At 43.5% G+C, this 22,449-nt stretch overlaps 1 protein-coding gene across 10 annotated transcripts in view; it reads right to left on the bottom strand.

The window, feature by feature from the left end:
- Window positions 1-311: 311 nt before the first annotated feature.
- Window positions 312-22,449, bottom strand: part of LINS1 (lines homolog 1) — a 42,453-nt gene continuing 20,315 nt past the window's right edge. For 4 of the 10 annotated variants that reach the window (XM_056571793.1, XM_056571792.1, XM_056571795.1 and 1 more), the window contains exons 3-8: window positions 20,999-21,207; window positions 17,118-17,207; window positions 16,101-16,242; window positions 9,753-10,346; window positions 3,410-3,593; window positions 314-2,361 (exon numbers count right to left, since the gene is read on the bottom strand). In XM_056571793.1, coding sequence (XP_056427768.1) covers window positions 1,581-2,361; window positions 3,410-3,593; window positions 9,753-10,346; window positions 16,101-16,242; window positions 17,118-17,207; window positions 20,999-21,207 — 2,000 coding nt within the window. In that variant the 3' untranslated portion in view covers window positions 314-1,580. Of the gene's footprint in view, window positions 2,362-3,409; window positions 3,594-9,752; window positions 10,347-16,100; window positions 16,243-17,117; window positions 17,208-17,379; window positions 17,446-17,811; window positions 17,862-19,029; window positions 19,199-20,998; window positions 21,208-22,449 lie in introns of those variants that run through there. The other 6 variants (XM_056571796.1, XM_056571799.1, XM_056571800.1 and 3 more) reach the window with 6 other exon arrangements.

Raw genomic sequence — 22,449 nt, 5'->3', positions numbered from 1 at the left:
CACCTACAGCTGTCCTCTGTCGGGGCTGCGGTTCCGCTGCACAGTTCTAGCGTCCGCATCATGTAGTCCTATGGAGGAGCATGTGACATACACGTCACTCTGCTTCCTCCGTAACCTTACGCTGGGCGCAGGGGAGGAGTGGAGTGACGAGTATGTCACATGGTCCTCCATAGGACTACATGATGCGGACGCTAGAACTGTGCAGTGGAACGGCAGCCCTCACAGAGGACAGCTGTAGGTGAGCTGTCTACAAGGATGGGGGCTGCAGTCTAAAGGGGGGCCCTGCTGCCACCCCACATCATCCCCGCCGCTGCCTTGCTCCTAGCGCCCTGCCGGGACAGGCCTATTTTCTGCTGCTCATCTCTGTACTCGACGGAGATGAGCAGCACGTCCCGGCGCTGCGCTGATTGCACTAGGAGCAGGGCAGCGGCGGGGACATGTCGGGCGGCGGTGAATAAACGAATGAATGTAGCCTATATGCGGGACATGTCTGCTTCATTCATTCATTCACTGTCGCCACTGACTGCAGACAACAAATCGGGCGATTATTCGATAGCTGGATTCGTCGACAACGAATCCCGTTATCGATTTTAATCGATTACATCGATTGATCGTTGCAGCCCTACTGCATTAACATCACATTTGGGCATACAGCAGCCAGCGGGAGAATTTGAAAACCGGCAGGCCTTTGCCGTACTCCATTAATTTCACTAGCTTATTCCGGTCTGGTAATTATTAGATCGTATAGTTTTATTTCAGACTAAAATCCTCTGTTTGCTGCATTTTCAGTTTGGAAACAGAAACGGTTACGGCCCATAAATGACCCGATCGGAGTCACAAGCTGACTCAGTCGGGCTCCATGAAATGAATTGGGTACGGTATATTTCCAAATTATCTCACTGGATCCAGATGCCATATGCCTCAAATGTAATGGGAATGCAGCCTAAGTATGGACTTTTCTGTTCTGCCTATTTTACATACATGTAGAATGGTTCTAAGCAGAGGGAATATGGGAAGGAAAAAAAAAAAAAAAGTTTCTTTAGGGAATGTGCTTCTGGCTTCATTCATGGTATAGTGGTTCCAGATTACATGCACTTAAAGGGGTTGTCCAGCGGGGAAAAAAAAACAAAAAAAAAAAACCTGTGTATGGTGTCAAAATAGTGCAGAGATCGCTCCATATCAAATCCAGAACTTTGTTCTGGCTTTCTCCTTCCCTTCTGTCTGCTCAGGAAAGACCATTGATGTGAAGAAGGGAGCTCGTATTATTGCTCATTAGATTTTATGACAGCAGGAAGCCTTTTTTCAGTCACAGTTTCCATTAGAATAAGCTCCCTGCTGTCCCATCTGAGAAAGGACTTCTGCTGCCCTAAAATCTAATGAGCAGTAATGAGCTTCCCCTCTTCACATCAATGGTCTGGTCTTCAGCTGACAGGAGGGGGAGGAGGAGCAGGGACGGGAGCTCTTTGCATTCACAGCCTGTGATGTGAAGGTAAACAGATCACTATGGCTAATAACATTAGTAAGTTGCTTTATTATACTTTGACACCATACACAGTTTTTTTTTTTATTATTCCAGAGCTTTATTCTTTGCTTAGTACACACACATGGCCGAGTAGCTTTAGTAAAGCAGATGGGTTATACGGAAACAGCTTCTTTTTATGGAGCCTGTTAATGGCTTTCTGAAGATCGGACAGGCACTGGACCGATTTCTGCTGGATGCCCACAGCCTGGTATGTAGCGGCTGCCACTTGCATTCCTGCTGATGTAGTGTGGAATACCGAACGCATTGCTGTCAACTCCAGGTTCTTCATGTGTGTATCTATATCTGATCTGTCAACCCTTGCATGGTGTGAGAGAACCAGACATGGTTCGCTGCCCGACATTTCTGATTCAGAATCTTCAGAGCTGTCATATTCTACGAGGCGTTGAAGAGCCCCTAAAGAGGATGAGCTTTCCGAGTCAGATTGGCGAGAACGTGGCGACGGCTTATTCTTTGGACGGAGCGCAGTAGAGGTTTCCTCATGTGGGCTCCAAATAGATTCTTGTGCATGTGACACGCTCGCTGTCTGCACAGGACGGACAGAGACACGGGCCATGGCAGGTAACTGCAGAGAGACTGACCTGTCAAGAAAGGTGCAGGTCGAGCAAAACTGAGGCCAGTCTTCCTTCAGAAGCTTCAAATACCTGACAAAGTACTCCAGAAAGCAGGTCTCCGAGGAGATCAGGAAGTCCAGGAGGACCGACGCATCAAACGTTACATTCTTTAACAGGAACAAGAAGACGCAATGTGGGTTGATCCCGCACTCATGAGATGGCAACTTCCAAATGTCTTTCTCATCTTCGCTAGTTGTCGAGTGTAGACTAAAACAGGAAAATACAAAATATATCATGTATGTTTATGTTAGGAACTAGCATGTCCAGATTATTTATTGGTCAATGCAATGCAGAAAAGCTCAAGGAAACATGCCCATGACCCTGTACAGGTAAAGTGGCACACAGCCTGGAATCATATAGAGCAATGTTTCCAAACCATGGTGCCTCCAGCTGTTGCAAAACTACAACTCCCAGCATGCCCAGCCAGCCTTCAGCTATCTGGGCATGCTGGGAGTTGTAGTTTTGCAACAGCTGGGGGCATCCTGGTTGGGAAACACTGTTATAACTTCCATGGACTAGTTTTTCCTGTAATTCATTGGTAAGCCAGTATGCCACTGTTCTTTTTAAATGGGCACTGTCATATACAAAAACTTTTGATATGTTGTAAAGCATGTATAACCAATAGGTTTTGCAATTGCTTTCATTAGAAAATGTTCAGTATTTCATACTGAAAAAGCCAGTGAAACAACTGCCCCCCTGCCTGCTTGGACACATACTAGTCCTGCTGTGTCCATGCATCATCACCTATGTCATGGACACACTTCCTTGATTGACAGCTGCGAGCGCAGGGCTCACACCTAGAGGAAAAATCCTCACACTGTCAGCTTGTGTCCCACTACTGTCAGTGAGGACAAGCTGGGAGTTGTAGTTTTGGTAATTCTAGGGGAGATGTGAGCAGACAGCATACTGAGGGAGGGGGCGGAGACCTGCACAGTGAGGCCACGCCCCCTCTCATTTGAGAGGAATTCAGACTAGTGAGCTAAATTAAAAGTGTAAGAAAAAAATTAAAATAAAGGCGCTAGACACATAAAAATTAGATGTGCATGGTCAGGATTAGGTACTGTGTGATATATTAAAAAAAAGTTTTTTTGTTGGATCTGACGGGTAAGAACCCAGGAGAAAATAAAGCTCTATATGCTTCTGTATAAAATCAAAGGCACACACACACGTACTGTATGGGCTCATAGTTGGCTGTGTATTACAATCAAAATAGAGACATGTGCACAAGGCCTTAGTAGGAGATAAAGCTGCAAACCTGGGACTGTGTAGGTACATCTGAAGCAAAGTCTTTGCTACCTCCAACATATCATCATCCTGCTCTATAAAGGTGAGGGACACCCATTCACAGAAGTGCACCGGCTCCTTCCATCCAAGATGCTGTTTTAGGAAATTTAGCAAGCGAGACATACAGGGGGACATTTCAGAGAATTCAGTATAACCTAGAAACAATGAAAAGAAAATCTCATTACCATAAAATCAATCAGTTCCAGTTTCACCTAGGTTAAAGAGAATCTGACACCCTGTTTACCCGCACTAAAGACAAATAACTGGGTTATACTGCAGGTAAAACAGCTTTACAAAGATGGGTCACTTACTTAAATCTGCGCAGGATTTGCAGAGTTCTGGCACTGTAATCTGCCTGCTGCATTGCGCAAAGGAGGCAGGGAGCCGGCTAACCCAGCTCCCCTGCCTGCTCCATATTCTATGTCAGGCCCACTCCCTTCATTAATATGCTAACGAATGTTGGGGGTGAGCGCACATAGAGCAGAGCACTAACCCCCAGCATTCATAAGCATATTAATGACAGGGCACACAGAGGAAGGGGAGAGGCAGGGGAGTTGGGTGAGCTGGCTCCCTGTCTCCATTGTGTGCTGGAGCATAATGCAGCAGGAAGAGTACAATGAAATAGTTCAGGAAATACTGATTAAAGTAAGGGTGTCAAATTAACTCATTTGCGCCCTGCAGCAGGATCTCACCTCTACACTTGAAAGTCTATGGGACTTTCCATATACCACTCGCTTTAGAAATGGAGAACGGAGTTGCAAAGTTTGGAGATGGGATCTTGCCGCGGGTCTCAAATGATAGCTACCCTAAAGTGTTAAGGGTTAAGGTGGCAACACATAATACATAGCTGTTGGCCAAAAGAGCATTTCACCAACATCCATCCCTCCCATACATACATATGCATGTTAGGTTAAAAGGGTACTCTGTCCCTAAGACATCTTATCCCCTATCCAAAGGATAGGGGATAAGATGTCTGATTGCGGAGGTCCCGCCACTGGGGACCCCCACAATCTTGCATTCTTTACCCACCTGTGTGAGCTGCATGCAGCGCTGGACGCTTTAAGTCTGAAGCCTCACAACCACGGGGCTGGAGTATCGTGACATCACGACTCCACGCCCGTGTGACATCATGCCATGCCCCGCCCCCTCCAACTTGACAACTTGCATTGAGGAGGCGGGGCATGACGTCACAATACTCCGGCCCCGTGGTCGTGAGGCTTCAGACTTGAAGCCTCCAGCACTAGGTGCAGCTCACAGAGGTGGATGCAGCATGTGAGATTGCGGGGGTCCTCAACAGCGGGACCACCGCGATCAGACATCTTATCTCCTATCCTTTGTATAGGGGATAAGATGTCTTAGGGCCGGAATACCCCTTTAAGCGTGTGTGTTCTCAATGGGAAGAAAGGCTACACTGGCAGATTTTCCCTCTCTCTGTCAACCAAAGAATTGGGCAATTGAAACCTAAAATGCCCCTTCTTGATACCTGCCATCAGGGAAGATTCGGGAGGCCAACATATACATTAGATGATCAACCGGACTCTCCAAAATTGGTGGATTTGGTCGTCTCATATCTAATGTTTAGAGGCAGTTTCAATGATTTATTGTACCAGGCCTACCCTGGTCAGCCAAAGGTTTACCCGGTTAAGGGTGCACAAAGAGCCCATCTGTATCATACAAGTTTTTAAGATAAAAAAAAAAAAGAATAAGTGTGGAACAATGACACAATTGTACTTATTTCTCTAGGGTCCTTACAGTGCACACAAAAATGACAAGTAGAATAGAAGTGAAGCAAGGAGTCCTACCAATCCTTATCTTCTCTTAATAAACAGCTTTATAAAAACTCCTGATAACATATGAGTGTGGACGAGGTTACTCAGGACAGGACCAATTCTGCACATTTGGGTTTCGCTATATGGTTCTGTCCACATCTTGGTATACATCAGTGTTTCCCAACCAGGGTGCCTCCAGCTGTTGCAAAACTACAACTCCCAGCATGCCCGGACAGCCGTTGGCTGTCCGGGCATGCTGAAAGTTGTAGTTTTGCAACAGCTGGAGGCACCCTGGTTGGGAAACACTGATGTATACATTGAATAGATGTTGGGAGTATCCCTCACCTTCTGCCTCCAATCTAGGACATAGTATAGCTATTTTGTTGGCAGGACAATCTGCTCCGCAAAATAGTTTGCCGGTGCATGACCAACAACTAGACAGGTTGGAGCAGGTTGTTTTTTGATGCTAATTTTTTTTTTTTTTTTTTTTTTTTTTAAAGGTCATCTAACGGCACACGCGCTATTCGTTTCTATGGGAGTACTGATGATGCTCAAGTGCTGTACTTGGGTCTTTTCGGCGCTCCCATAGAAATGAATGAATGGAGCACCCTTAAATCAATGGAAGAGATTTACCACAATTTACCTTAAAAAGGTAAATATGTGCCATATTTTGCTGCAAATTTTCTGCAGCTGAATTTGCTTCCCATTCATTCCAATAAGTAGGAAAACATGCAGCAGAATACGGCACATGTGACCCTACTCTAAAGAGGTTTCCCCAACACCAAGGATAGGGGATAACTATATGACTGCGGGGTTCCAACCACTGGGGCTTCCTGCAATCTCGAGAAAAGGGACCAGAGTCCCCTGTAAGAATGGAGCAGTGGGTTGCGCATGCATGGAGCAGTGGGTTGCGCATGCATGGAGCAGTGGGTTGCGCATGCATGGAGCAGTGGGTTGCGCATGCATGGAGCAGTGGGTTGAGCATGCATGGAGCAGTGGGTTGAGCATGCATGGAGCAGTGGGTTGAGCATGCATGGAGCAGTGGGTTGAGCATGCATGGAGCAGTGGGTTGAGCATGCATGGAGCAGTGGGTTGAGCATGCATGGAGCAGTGGGTTGAGCATGCATGGAGCAGTGGGTTGAGCATGCATGGAGCAGTTCCATTCACTCTATGAGAGCTGTGGAGTCTGCCAAACACTGTTCTCCGCTATCGCCAGCAGTTCCCACAGAGAATGTGACCCATGTGACCTGCTGATCCAATCCAAAGGGAGACTTGGGTGCCCATTCTGAAAAATGGGGGTGGTGTTAGTGGTTGAAATTAGACAGGGACCCCTATGCTGTGGATAGGGAATAACATCTGAAATGGGGAAACTCCCCTTCAATGGGTCACCTATCATTATAGAATGCATTATATCAGCGATGGTACTTGTCTGGTGGGAAGTATGGACACAACACTGAACACTAGATTGTAATGCAAGTTGTTCATGGAGATACACACACACATTATATATATATATATATATATATATATATATATATATATTCTCCTGTTCCCCTTTTTGGAAACAAGAAGAAGTAGTGGTGAAACTTCCTCTATAGGTTAGTGGGAGAATAACATCTAGATAAAGAGTTCAATGCATAGGGGTCATAGTTTGTTCTCCACAAAACTCAGGCTATGGCTACACCAGTCATAATCCAGATTTAGATATTCCCCAAAGAGATCAGGGAGGAGTGTAACATGCGGCTATGAAGTTATCAAATGTCCCTAAACAGTTAAAGCGTTCCTCCGACAGCGTGTTCCATTTGATGAAATAAAGTACTGTGTGTCTAATTGCCTTAACGGGGCGCCATATATAACTATGCAACATATAATTATATCACTAGGCAGTGTTTCCCAACCTTCAGCTGTCCGGGCATGCTGGGAGTTGTAGTTTTGCAACAGCTGGAGGCAGCCTGGTTGGGAAATGCTTCAATAGGAGAAAAAGCTTCCCACTTCCCAGTGCCATAGAATCACATTATGCTGGGTCTCGCTCTGGAGACAGGAAGCGTTGACTCCTATAGCATAATTATATGGGGAGCACGGCGCCCTGTTAAGGCGTTTAGGCGCTAAATTTAAAATGAATATAATGTTGAAAAATGACTATTGTGCAAAGTGCTTCACAATAGTCTTTTCTTCCCCAAAAAGCAGGAGGTAGGCTTTAACATTTTAGAGGCATTTGCAAGGTCACTTACAACTTTTTTTTCCCCATAACTTAGAATTGAACTGTCCTGGGGACTGTGACATCACCGAAACTTTTAGACACTGTGTAGTCCTATCTTACAGACCCTACTATCAGACCCCATAAGTGTAACCCTGACATGCTATACCAGTGTTTCCCAACCAAGGTGCCTCCAGCTGTTGCAAAACTACAACTCCCAACATGCCCGGACAGCCAAAGGCTGTCCGGGCATGCTGGGAGTTGTAGTTTTGCAACAGCTGGAGGCACCCTGGTTGGGAAACACTCGTATACAGTCAACTGAAAACCCTATTAAACATATTTTCTGTTGTACTGAATTGTAAAACTGGCGCCATCTAGTGGTTAGAAGCTTTCTCAGCAACAATTTTATTATTTTTTTTAAATGAAGGGTTTTCACAGCCTAACCCTTTTTTTTTACTAACATCCCTTAGTAATGTGAACGCATCACTAGAAAGTTCTGTACACCAGTGATGAAATAGCCGAACTGTAAGTCTCCTACATCAGTCATAAGCGCTTTACACTATACTTCATGGAAAGCCATGGTATTAGAGGCAGTCAGGACTCAAAATTGACTAAAACCATACACCTAGGCTAGGTTCATACCTGCATGGGGGCTTCATTTGCTTTTCCATTCATTTGCACTGTTTGGAAGCAGAAGAACGAGGAGGAAAAAAAAAACAAAAAACGAAAATAACCGAGCCAATGGATCTGCTGCAAGACAGACATAAATGGTGCCCGACAGACCTTGCTAATTTTAAATGGGAACTGTGAGAATTAAAAAAACTTTATATATGTTGTACATCTTGGCAAAACATTAACCTTTGCAAAAAACATGTTATCTATCGCCTTCTCCGCAAAAATCTCCTGTTTATAGAAATCATGGCGCTTTAAAAAAAATTTAAAAAATCACTAGGGGTTCCCATAGAAACCAGAACATAGTACTGTGCAGCTGCAACATCAGCTTTGTCCCAGCTGAAGCACGGGATAGGACAAAGTCCAGGAAGTGAGGGTGGCAAGCACTCCTCTGTAAGCAACCAAATCCCTGATTAATTTCAGGGCACACAATCAATCCCAATAGCCTTTAGGGGTCAGCCCTCTACCCCCACCCCACGCCCAAGAGGCAAGCCCTAAACTAGAAATCCCCCCCCTAAAAGAAGTCTTTATTATAATGTTTAAAATAAGTGCAATAACAATTGTGACCACCGGGTGTCACTAGTAAACTTAAAAACCAGACCACTGTTCACTGTTCAGGCTTTAAATGTGGTGCTGTCAATTAAAGGGGAGCTCCAGTAGAAAAAAAAAAGATTTGTAAATCACTTCTATTTAAAAATCTTAACCCTTCTAGTACTTATCAGCTGATGCATGCTACAGATCTACTACAGAGAAATTTGTGAAGTTCCTTTCAGTCTGACCACAGTGCTCTCTGCTGACACCTTTGTCCGTGTCAGGAACTGTCCAGAGCAAAAGAGGTTTTCTATGGGGATAGGATTCTAATCTTGACAGTTCCTTACATGGGCAGAGGTCTCAGCAGAGAGCACGGTTTTCAGACAGAAAAGAAATTCACTAATTTCTCTGTTTTATGCAGCAGCTAATAAGTACTGGAAGGATTAAGAATCAGGCGCCAGTTGATTTGAAAACATTTGTTTTCTACTTGTTTCCACCAGAGTTCCCCTTTAAGTAAACCTATATCCATAATAGAGCATGCACTGTATTATAAAAAAGATTTCTAATTTAGGGCTTGCTCCTTGGGGGGGGGGGTATGGAGGAATGACAGATAATCTGGAAAATCTGGAAAAATGAAAAAAGTTAAGATTATTTATTAAATTAGACCAGTGGTTCCCAACCAGTGTGCCTCCAGCTGTTGCAAAACTACAACTCACAGCATGCCCGGGAGTAATGACCCCTAAAGGCTGTTGGGACTGAAACACTCCTCTCTGTGCTCACTCCTGTCCTGTCTCTCAGACTCCTGTCTGAAAACAGAGATGAGGGGGTTAAAGAGCAGCCTATTTGATGAAGAGACACAGCACTGCACAGCAGACTCAGAGGGGAAGTAGAGGCGGGCTCAGTGCTTGCCACGGACACACCTCTTCCTGAGCAGTGGATGTCAGAGCGAGTGAACAGCAGAACAGAGGGATTTTTAAGCCAAATACCGAAGCTAGACACATGAAGACATATAAAGAATCTGCATGACATAAGTAACAAATATATATGCATTTTAGATTTCAACTTGACTAAAAAATAGGCAATTGGCAACAGAGGCCCCAAAATGTAGACTTCTATGAAGAGTGTATGTCATACTACGGTATTACCTTGGCCAATGCTGCTGTGAATTTTTTTATGGAACTGAATCTCCAGGGCTTTAAGAACAGAAAGACTGGCTGCTCCCAGGATCACCAGGTCAGGACCACGCTCCGAGCCTTCGTTGGCCCCGCCGAAGCTGCTTGATCGGTCACTTGAAGGCACTTGCGAGAGCCAGCCATGGTGGACCGCATTCAGTAGAGTAGTAGCCAGGACCGCTAGCTCCTCATCCAATGCTGGCCCTTGCTGGTTGTATGAACTGGGAGGAGAAGGCAGGAAATCTTCCCCTGCTTTATACAGCAGACATCGTTTTAGCACCAGGATGACCTGCTTCTTAACAAAGTAAGGAACAGAAGAGGACATAAGGTTCAGGACCTGAGGAAGAATCCCAGATAAAACATGTTTGCAGAGGGAGACGTTTAGTTTCAGCTCTATCCTTAAGGCAACCAAGACTTCTAATAGATCCAAGAGGCAGGAGAGATGACTGCTGGACGCCGCATCGGGCAGAGGAGCCTGGCACTCCGTTACTGACAGGCGAGAGATAGAGCTGGAGCAGAACCCTTTAAATACGTCTTCCAGAGCCACCAAAATCTGCAGCAGATAATCTGGAAAAATTAAAAAGTAAAGATTATTTATTAAATTGGACCAGTGTTTCCCAACCAGTGTGCCTCCAGCTGCTGCAAAACTACAACTCCCAGCATGCCCGGACAGCCAACGGCTGTCCGGGCATGCTGGGAGTTGTAGTTTTGCAACAGCTGGAGGCACACTGGTTGGGAAACACTGAATTAGACTATTAAAGAACTATTGTCCTCCAAACCCCAACAACAAGAGCGTGCACCAACCAATGGATGAGAGTTTGTTATGGAGTAATGAATAGCGCTAGAGATGAGCGAATTTACAGTAAATTCGATTCGTCACGAACTTCTCAGCTCGGCAGTTGATGACTTTTCCTGCATAAATTAGTTCAGCTTTCAGGTACTCCCGTGGGCTGGAAAAGGTGGATACAGTCCTAGGAAACTCTATCCTAGGACTTTATCCACCTTTTCCAGCCCACCGGAGCACCGGAAAGCTGAACTAATTTATGCAGGATAAGTCATCAACTGCCGAGCCGAGAAGTTTGTGACGAATCGAATTTACTGTAAGTCCGCTCATCTCTAAATAGCGCACATGTCAATTTAACAGTTACAGGGTTTACAGCATTTAAACATTCCATACCCCATATAATACAATGTTAGAATCCGCCATTTAATGGCCAATTTCTTCCTTGCCATTTACGATCCATCATTTTTTCTTATTTCTCAATCGATAGAGCCATATTAAAGTTTTTGTTTTTTTTTTGCAGGAAAAAGTGTACTTTTTAATGGCACCCTTTATTCTATCATGTATAGCTAATGTAAGGCTATATACAATTTTGTGGATTGAAAATAAATGCAATTGCACCATTTTTTTTTATTTTTTTTTAATGAAGACCCCTGGCTGCCATAACATCCAATCAGCACCCTGCTCCTGTGTCATAGGTGGCAGGGTGGAGCAATCAGAGCCGGCACCTTTCATCTAACTCCCTTAAAGGGGTACTCCGGTGAAAACCTTTTTTCCTTTTAAATCAACTGGTGCCAGAAAGTTAAACATATTTGTAAAATTACTTATATTAAAAAATCTTAATCCTTCCAGTACTTATTAGCTGCTGAATGCTACAGAGGAAATTCTTTTCTTTTTGGAACACTGATGACATCATGAGCACAGTGCTCTCTGCTGACATCTCTGTCCATTTTAGCAACCGTTCATAGCAGATGTATGCTAAGGGCAGCATGGTGGCTCAGTGGTTAGCACTTCTGCCTTGCAGTGCTGGGGCCTTGGGTTCAAATCCCACTAAGGACAACAATAAATAAAAGAGTTATTATTATAATGACGTCAACAAAGAGCACTGTGTTCGTGATGTCATCAGAAAGAATTCCAAAAAGAAAAGAGTTTCCTCTGTAGTATTCAGCAGCTACTAAGTACAGGAAGGATTAAGATTTTTTAATAGAAGTAATTTACAAATCTGTTTAACTTTCTGGCACCAGTTGATTTAAAAGAAAAAAAGGTTTTCACCGGAGTACCCCTTTAACCCCTTAAGGACGCAGGACGTAAATGTACGTCCTGGTGAGGTGGTACTTAACGCACCAGGACGTACATTTACGTCCTAAGCATAACCGCGGGCATCGGAGCGATGCCCGTGTCATGCGCGGCTGATCCCGGCTGCTGATCGCAGCCAGGGACCCGCCGGCAATGGCCGACGCCCGCGATCTCGCGGGCGTCCGCCATTAACCCCTCAGGTGCCGGGATCAATATAGATCCCGGCATCTGCGGCAGTTCGTGATTTAAATGAACGATCGGATCGCCCGCAGCGCTGCTGCGGGGATCCGATCATTCATAACGCCGCACGGAGGTCCCCTCTCCTTCCTCCGTGCGGCTCCCGGCGTCTCCTGCTCTGGTCTGTGATCGAGCAGACCAGAGCAGGAGATGACCGATAATACTGATCTGTTCTATGTCCTATACATAGAACAGATCAGTATTAGCAATCATGGTATTGCTATGAATAGTCCCCTATGGGGACTATTCAAGTGTAAAAAAAAATGTAAAAAAAATGTAAAAGTAAAAAAAAAGTGAAAAATCCCCTCCCCCAATAAAAAAGTAAAACGTCCGTTTTTTCCTATTTTACCCCCAAAAAGCGTAAAAAACATTTTTTATAGACATATTTGGTATCGCCGCGTGTGTAAATGTCCGAACTATTAAAATAAAATGTTAATGATCCCGTACGGTGAACGGCGTGAACGAAAAAAAAATTAAAAAAAAGTCCAAAATTCCTACTTTTTTAATACATTTTATAAAAAAAAAAATTTATAAAAAATGTATTAAAAGTTTTTTATATGCAAATGTGGTATCAAAAAAAAGTACAGATCATGGCGCAAAAAATGAGCCCCCATACCGCCACTTATACGGAAAAATAAAAAAGTTAGAGGTCATCAAAATAAAGGGATTATAAACTAGGGATGTAAGAAAAAAATCGATTCTCGCGATAATCGCGATTTTTTCATTTGCCGATACAGAATCGATTCAAAATATTTTTGAATCGATTCTTTTAGGGATGTGGAATTTTTATCTGCGGACGCCTGGAACAGCATGTCATGTCCTGGGCATCAGGAGATAAAAGTTCCACATTTGTGGAGCCGGGCAGGCCGGATCTGACACGGCGTCGCTCTGGGTGTATGGAGCGGGCTCCGACTCGTGCCCACTCCGTACTATGCGACCCCCGGCTGATTTCAGTAGCCGGGGGCCGCCGCTAATAGCCAGCATGCGGCAATCGCCGCGGCTGGCTATTAAAGGAGTATCCGGTGCGCACTTTTCTCATTTTATCCTATCCAGGCTGCAAAATAAAATAAAACGCACTTTATCTTACCTGCCAACGAGCCCCCGGAGCTCCGGTACAGGTGTTCGGTCCCCGGGCTGTATTCTTCTTACTTCCTGTTAGTCCGGCACGTCACATGGAGCTTCAGCCTATCACTGGCCGCAGCGATGTCCCGCCTCCGCTGGTGATAGGCTGAAGCTCCATGTGACGTGCCGGACTAACAGGAAGTAAGAAGAATACAGCCCGGGGACCGAACACCTGTACCGGAGCTCCGGGGGCTCGTTGGCAGGTAAGATAAAGTGCGTTTTATTTTATTTTGCAGCCCGGACGGGATAACATGAGAAAAGTGCGCGCCGGAGTACTAGATCGCCGCTGTCAAAGCTGACAGCGGCGTCTATTGGGATCTATGAATGCTCCCAGGTGGGCGATGTATCGGGATATATCGCGATGTATCGTCACCTAGACGGTATCGCGATATATCGGGATATATCGAATCGCCACACTGGTATCGCGATTCGAATCGAATCGCCAAATTCTTGGCGATTCACACCCCTATTATAAACATACTAATTTGGTTAAAAAGTTTGTGATTTTTTTTAAGCGCAACAATAAGTATATAATAATGGGTATCATTTTAATCGTATTGACCCTAAGAATAAAGAACACATGTCATTTTTACCATAAATTGTACGGCGTGAAAACAAAACCTTCCAAAATTAACAAAATTGCGTTTTTCGTTTTAATTTCCCCACAAAAATAGTGTTTTTTGGTTGCGCCATACATTTTATGATATAATGAGTTATGTCATTACAAAGGACAACTGGTCGCGCAAAAAACAAGCCCTCATACTAGTCTGTGGATGAAAATATAAAAGAGTTATGATTTTTAGAAGGCGAGGAGGAAAAAATGAAAATGTAAAAATTAAAGTCCTTAAGGCCAAAATGGGCTGAGTCCTTAAGGGGTTAAAGGGGTACTCAGGTGGAAAACATTTTTTTTTTTTTTTATCAACTGGTGTGTTTGAAAGATGCATCCCAAAGCCACAATGTTCAGCTATTAAAGGGTGTTTCAGGATTTTTTATTGCGCAGTGGGTGGGTGGATAAGATGGTGGAAGGGACCATTACTGAGGAATGATATTCACGCACATAATCCAGCAGTCACCAACCCCTAGAGACCATGTGACTTATGATGTATTGTCTCTGACAGCATTGAATGCTGGGAAAGGTCAGACAACAGTAAAATAAAAAGACTTCTGAGTATGTGGCACATGAATAAAAAAAAAAAATGGGACAAAACTGCACATGGAGGGAATAGAAACAAACAGTATTTATATAACTTGATATCATGTGCTAAAAGGATGAAGAAAGAAATCATGGTTTATCCCTTTAACCATTATTTTGTGTGATATCTATGGTTTGTCCATTTGTTATGAAGTAAAAAAAAAAAATTAAAAACTGCTGATCATGCTCTACGGGTGGGGATTTCTTTATAGGGATTGTACCCTTATGTCAGTCACAGTCGCTCCTCTTATGGCCAGATGTAGTTTTGTGACATGGTTTTGGGGTTTCGTGACATTGTACAGATTATTGCACTGTGTATTGTTGTGTAAGCCATGATCTATATACTACAGTAAACTGCAGACTGACACAGTATAGTCACTAGTGTGGGCAGGAGGTTCTTATGGTACTGGAGGGGTATACATCTGACCAAGGCTGGTAGCCTATGTGGGTGGAGAAATCCAGGAAAATTATTCTGCTGAGCCGCTGGTTAACTAAAATGCTGGACCTACATTTTTTATAGAATGGCAGGTAGGACTGGTAGTGGGGCCTGCCATTTCCTCCTACCCTGGTACAGGTTTTGCAACTAAATTGTTGGGCGAATCACGCTGCATGGAAAACCACCTGGGGGGAGCTCTTACAAAAAGGGTGGAGTCTGGTGAGATATGTGATGACTAGGCTCAAAATGATAAATGGGGGGACAGGTTTTGTTACCTATATTTGTCTGCTTTAGATGAAGAATAAAGATGGCTAAGGACAGTTCAAAACATACATTGCAGAGTCGGACTGCAAATTCTGGTGTGCCAACCATCTCAGACCTTGGAGATGGTGATCCCGAGGGCCAAGTTATTACACTACTTACAGAATATCACTCTTTAAAACCTTCAGTTCACACATTTAGGGTATGTTCCCAGAAATCCGCAAGCAGAGATTCCATTTGGCGAATGCCGCCGAAATACGTTGGCAGTAGGACCGAGTGACACTGCGCCGTCACCAATGCTGGCTATGCAATGCGCACGGACTTCCGGGCAAAGAATAAACATGTTCTTTCTTTGCGCGGATTAATTTCAGTGGCGGAATTGTCAGCCGCTAAAATTCTGCAGTGTAAATGGGTCCGCGGAAGACCCAATCACACTGATGTTAGGAGTTCAGGCTAATTACTCAGTGTGAACATACCCCAACACAGATTAGGTTCAACTCTCTTTGAGCATATTTGAGTTTGTATGACTTTTCTGTTTATATATCATTGTTGTAACATAGTTTCTGCTAACTTAGGCATTGAGTGCCTCCTTCTCAAGTCCATGACATTTGGCATTAAAGGGGTACTCCACTGTCCCAGTGTTCGGAACGCTGGGTACAGGCTGCGGGGGTCGTGGCGTCATAGCATAGCATCACGCCCCCTCAAAGTAAGTCTATGGGAGGGGGCGTGGTGACTGCCACGCCCCCTCCCATAGACTTAAATTGAGGGGGGCGTGACCATGACATCACGACCCCTGCACCCAGCGTTCGGAACACAATGTTCCGAACGCTGGGGCAGTGGAGTACCACCTTAAAAATATTGCAGCATGCTGGGTATATCTCAACCTGATAGACACCATTAGATTTCACTGCATTTGTATAATGGGTTCGTTCCATTTATTACCACAATTACACAAAAAAATGGTTTGGGGCCAGTTGTCATGATACTGTACCGTACCTGCCTTTCTGATCCTCTCATCTAAAAGAATTCCTTTGTAAACAGATATCATAGACATTAGACATGGCGTCAGTGTGTGCGATGCTGGATCTTCACCCAAGGTATTCAGACAGAACTGAAGCCAATGAGCATTCACCTCATTCTAAGGAAACAAGAAAAGTGGAAGACAGATTTAGTGAGAGACCATAGGACTCCCCTATAACAAGCTGAAGAAGAAATACGTGTAAAATGGATGTTTCAAATGCCAAAGACAGGTCAGTAAATCACATCATGTAGACTGTAAGTTTATTAGTCTGCTGCTTTCCACAACTATAGAGAACCTAAACCCATTTCATCCGAATGCGCCTTTACTTAAAGGGGTACTCCGGTGGAAAACTTTTTTTTTTTATGAACTGGTGCCAGAAAGTTAAACAGATTTATAAATTACTTCCATTACCTATTAGCGATTCTTTGCTTTTTCATTTTTTTTTTTGTCTTGTCCACAGTGCTCTCTGCTGACACCTCTGTCCGTGTATAGGTTTGCTATGAGGATTTTCTCCTGCTCTGGACAATTCCTGACATGGACAGAGGTGTCAGCAGAGAGCACTGTGGACAAGACAAACAAGAAATTTCAAAAGCAAAGAATTTCCTCTGTAGCATACAGCTGCTAAAAAGTACTGGAAGGGTAAAGATTTTTTTTTAATAGAAGTAATTTACAAATGTGTTTAACTTTTTGGCACCAGTTGATTTAAAAAAAAATAAAATAAAAAAAAAATAAATGTTTTCCACCGGAGTACCCCTTTAAGATCACAGATGTACAGCAAAAAGAAATCTGTATGGTGTCCCATAGGTTTGAGGGCTCTAATAAACATTACAGCCCCTAAGATCAGGAAATAGGTGGATGTCCGATGGTACCTTCTGTGACAGATCTGTGACGTACAAGATCCATTTTGCGGATGATATTTTATATTGTATCGTTACACTGGGAAGTATCGCAGAGTAGAATAGATTATTGCAGACCACTATGGCACAGCTTACCTGGAATTTAAGTTGATATAGCACCATATAAGAGAGGCACTTGGAGGAGATGTGTGATAGCACCTTATCTGAAGTGTTTAACAATCCAATCTGCACAAAATAACAAAGATATATACAGTGTTACATATACGAGATATAAACAGACGTCTGCAGACATGCTGGTCTATATTTTCAGACTAATGGGGTAAGGCCTCACAGTGTATATAGTGCAGATTTTATGCAGTGTGCAATCATATTGCTGAAATAAATCCATATTAATTACACATAAAAAGGTCATATAGGGGCAGATTTATCAAAACCTGTCCAGAAGGAAAGTTGCTGAGTTGCCCATAGCAACCAATCAGATCGCTTCTTTCATTTTTAACAAGGTCTCTGCAAAATGAAAGAGGTGATCTGATTGGTTGCTATGGGCAACATTTCCTCTGGACAAGTTTTGATAAATCTCCCCCATTGAGATTATGCGAATAAATATTGTGAATTCTATATACAATTGCATTATAATAAACAAATGGTGAAAATCCCCCCCCCCCCATTTCATGTCTAATCTCCTTACATTATGACCATTCCTAATTCCATGACCATTCCTCCATTTCATATATAATACCATTTGCTGAATTGAGCAAAGTAAAGAGACATACTTAAAGGGAAATTTGAAGTAGATAGTGCAGGTGATTCTGTTTCTAACGCTTCTAACCAGATGAAAATCGGTTCAGCCGTTCAGGAGATATTCATCTTGTTGCTAATGTGGTCATTTCTTCTTCGGTGCAATGAGGCGGCTGCTGTTGTATGAGCAAAGCTTTTTCCCACCCGCTCTGGCGATAACCCAGCCCCCGTCTGCCAACAACTCTGCCCCCTCCATAAATATTCAGTCCCTCTTCCTCAGCACATCCATAAAGGGGTGGGTTATTGGCTAAAAGGACGGGGTTAATGTAAGAAAGCATTGCACATACAGCAGCAGCCCACCTCGATTGTACTTAAAGGGTACCTCTCATCAAATAAACTTTTGATATATTTTAGATTAATTAATGTTGAATAACTTTCCAATAGCATGTTAATGAAAAATATGCTTCTTTCTATTGTATTTTTCCCGATCAGTCCTGTCAGCAAGCATTTCTGACTCATGCTGGAGTCCTAAACACTCAGAGCTGCCAGCCTGCTTTGTTCACAGCCAAACAGCTCGTAGTGTTTAGGACTCCAGCATGAGTCTGAAATGCTTGCTGCCAGGACTGGTAGGGAGACCCCTAGTGGTGATTTCTTCAAAGTGGAAAATTAAATAGAAAGAAGCATATTTTTTAATAACATGCAATTGTAAAGTTATTCTGCATACATTAATCTATCATATCAAAAGTTTTTTTGATGAGAGGTACCCTTTAAGAAGAAATTACCATATTAGCAACAAGATGAATATCTCCTAAATGGCAGCAAAGCTTTTCACCCAGTAAGAAGCTTTAGAAACAGGGTCACCTACTCTATTTCTACCTGTATATTCAGGATAGTGTGTGTGACCCTGATGTCAGTTTCCCTTTAATGAAAGCCTGATCCAGATTGCTCTGGGCCTCAGATGGGCCGAAGGTTCATCGTCCAACAAGAAAAGACCCTAAACACGCAGCCAGGACAACACACGAGTGGCTTAGGGACAACTCCGTTAATGTTCTTGAGCCCTGACTTGAACCCAACCGAACATCACTGGGGAGATCTGAAAATGGTGGTTCACAAACAGCCCCCATCCAACCTGACAGAGCTTGAAAGGATCTGCAGAGAAGAATGGTAGAAAATTTCCAAATCCAAATGTGCCAGCCTTGTGGCCTCATCACCAAGAAGACTGAAGCTGTAATCTCTGCCAAAGGAGCTTCAACTAAGTACTAAGTAAAGGGTTATATAAAACTAATAAGAAGAACGAGCGGGCACTCACCATTCACGTGGCATTTCAGTGGTTGAATTCCGTATTGCAGGGGGAGTCACAAAGGCTTGCAGGGGCACCTCTGAGGATAGAGGATAAGATTTTTGCTGCGGCACCCTAGACATCCGGTGCACTGAGCGAATTAGGCTTGGTGTCGGATGACTGGCGATGTGGGGCAGAGGCTTGTGACGTCACGGTCGCGCCCAACTTGGAATGTGGGCCATGGCGCCTAGATGCAAGTCTATGGGATAGGCCGTGACTGCCGTCTCGCCCCCTCCCATAGACTTGCATTGAGGGGGCGTGGCAGTGTAATCACGAGCGGGGTGCAGCTGTTACGTCAGGAACCACCTGCGCTGCACCCAGCGAGTGCAGCAGGGACCCCCGCGATCTTTGGATAGGGGATAAGATGTCTAGGGGCAGAGTACCCCTTTAACCACCGAAATGCCACAAAAATGGTGATTGCCGCTCATTCCAATTCTTATACAATACATTGGTCTTTCATTGGAGCGGAGCACCCCTGTTGTGGTTTATAATATTTTTTTTTATCTACGGCCGCTGTGCTAGCTGAGCGTAACCTCAATAACGTTTGCTATACTAGTGCTCCCTGTGCCCTCAGCTGTTCTACACATAACGTTTGCTATACTAGTGCTCCCTGTGCCCTCAGCTGTTCTACACATAACGTTTGCTATACTAGTGCTCCCTGTGCCCTCAGCTGTTCTACACATAACGTTTGCTATACTAGTGCTCCCTGTGCCCTCAGCTGTTCTACACATAACGTTTGCTATACTAGTGCTCCCTGTGCCCTCAGCTGTTCTACACATAACGTTTGCTATACTAGTGCTCCCTGTGCCCTCAGCTGTTCTACACATAACGTTTGCTATACTAGTGCTCCCTGTGCCCTCAGCTGTTCTACACATAACGTTTGCTATACTAGTGCTCCCTGTGCCCTCAGCTGTTCTACACATAACGTTTGCTATACTAGTGCTCCCTGTGCCCTCAGCTGTTCTACACATAACGTTTGCTATACTAGTGCTCCCTGTGCCCTCAGCTGTTCTACACATAACGTTTGCTATACTAGTGCTCCCTGTGCCCTCAGCTGTTCTACACATAACGTTTGCTATACTAGTGCTCCCTGTGCCCTCAGCTGTTCTACACATAACGTTTGCTATACTAGTGCTCCCTGTGCCCTCAGCTGTTCTACACATAACGTTTGCTATACTAGTGCTCCCTGTGCCCTCAGCAGTTCTACACATGTTCACTAAGTAAAGAGTCTGAATACTTAAGAAAAACTATAAAATCTTGTACTGACCTATTTAAAGAATAAGCAAATATCCCTGACATTCTGTTATCATTTTGTCATTATGGGATATGGCGTGCAGAATGATGGGGGGGAACTTGGATTTATTTTTATCTTGCCACAAAGCCACAACATAAGAAAATGTAAAAAAAATGTGTAATGGGCTGAGGAATTTCCGAATGCATTGTGGCTTCCTCATAAGTCTCAGATCAGGATGGAGTGTAGATTACAGTTTTAGTCAGTCTTAAGTGCAGATTCTGGACACTATTTCTTTCATACGGGGAATACTACCCCATTAAAATTTAGCAATCACAAAATATAGTAAGAAAGTAAACTTTAACACAACAAACAAGCAGGGGGTACAGCAAGGTGCTTCCTCTATCCAGCCAAACTGGAAGGAAGGTGATGCCATGTCAAGGCGGAGTTCACACACAGTGTTTTTGGTCAAAACAAGAGTGGAATGAAAACAGAGAAAAAAAAATATAATGAAGGATTTGCATCTTTTTCTGTGTTTTGGACCCACTCCTCGCTTTGAATAAAAAATACCGACCAATGTACTGTGTGTCCTTAGGAGAGTCCTGTCTGTCTCCACCAAGAAGCATTCCCAGACTCTCTGCAAAGATGCCAATTGGTGGAGTTGTCACTGACACTCGTTCTATATGTCACGTCATGCTCAGTCCTTACTATTGTTGTGTCAACTCCATTTTGTAGAAGAAGTTCCACCACCTTGGAATACTGACATCTGACTTGCGGCTCAGTGCAGAGGTTCTCAGCTTTGATGATGAGGATCTGAATAAGAGACAGCTGAAGTAAGGAAACATCCCGGGGGACCCACGTGGTGGACACATTGCCCAAGCATGGATTAGTCACTGTGCCAACATTTTCAGGGATCACTAAAATGCATGAAAAAAAAAAGGAGAGACTGAATTAAACAGATTGTGGAAACATTCTAAATATGTGTTGGATTTTGGATTGGCAGAATTCAGGATGTGTTACAGTGTCAGGCACTGCTACCATGCATGGATGTGCCATAACCTCTTCCGTGCAGTTATGAATAAACCATCTACAATACTGTAACAAAAGTTCTACAAATAACTCCAAGTTGTGCCCCTTTAGTATTTTCCTACACATCAATAATCCAGGTCATACTCTGTTCAGGGAACTGCAAGAATCCGCATGATTTCAGATACTATCGTTACAAAAAAAAAAATTTTTATATGGATCGGAGTGGAGAGAGAGGAGAGCTGCTGCACACAGCTTATTCTAGGGATCGGCTTTGTGGTCTATCCTCAAAAAGGGGTTGGACAAACAAAAACACAGAAATTGTTATAAACTCTGAGCACTGATTAAATAACAATAGGTTGTCATCAGTCAGGATTTGGCCCAGAAGCAGATATCCAGCAGGCCAGGGCGGAAAAAAAAAATGCAAAAAATCCCCCCCCCCCCCCCCCCCCAAAAAAAAAAAAAAATTTTAATCCTCCCTTTTTCCCCCATTTCACCCGCAAAAAGCGTAAACATTTTTTTTAATAAAAATGTTTGGTATCGCCGCGTGCATAAATATCCGAAATATTGAAATATAATGTTAATGATCCCGTATGGTAAACTGCGTAAACAATAAAAAAAAAAATTATAACAATTCCAAAATTGCTGCTTTTAGGTCACATCATATTCCCCCAAAAAATAATAAAAAGTGATTTAAAAGTTTCATATACGCAGATGTGGTATCGATAAAAAGTACAAATCATGGTACAAAAAATGAGCCCTCAAACAGCTGCATATACCAATAAATGAGAAAGTTATAGGCCATCAAAATAGAGGGATTTTAAACACACCATGGGGTACAATAATAGAAAAGTTATTTTCACCGTAAAAGTATACAGCGTGAAAACAAACCTTCCAAAATTTGCTAAATTGCGGTTCTCTTTTCAATTCCCCCACACAAATAATATTTTTTTGGTTGCGCCGTACATTTCCTCACAGATAAGATGTCCCATACCTCTTATTAGTTTAGTTGCAGTCTCTGTACCCTTTCCAGCTCCATAACGTCCCTTTAACATCCCTAAAAAGGGCGGTCCTGCACTGGAGCCTCCTATTACACCCTTACAAATACCTATTCTTTAAGACAATTAATATAA

Source organism: Hyla sarda, chromosome 4, assembly GCF_029499605.1.
Source record: "Hyla sarda isolate aHylSar1 chromosome 4, aHylSar1.hap1, whole genome shotgun sequence".
Taxonomy (NCBI): Eukaryota; Metazoa; Chordata; class Amphibia; order Anura; family Hylidae; genus Hyla; species Hyla sarda.
Note: the sequence above shows the minus strand (reverse complement) of the source record. Positions and strands in the feature narration are given on the sequence as shown.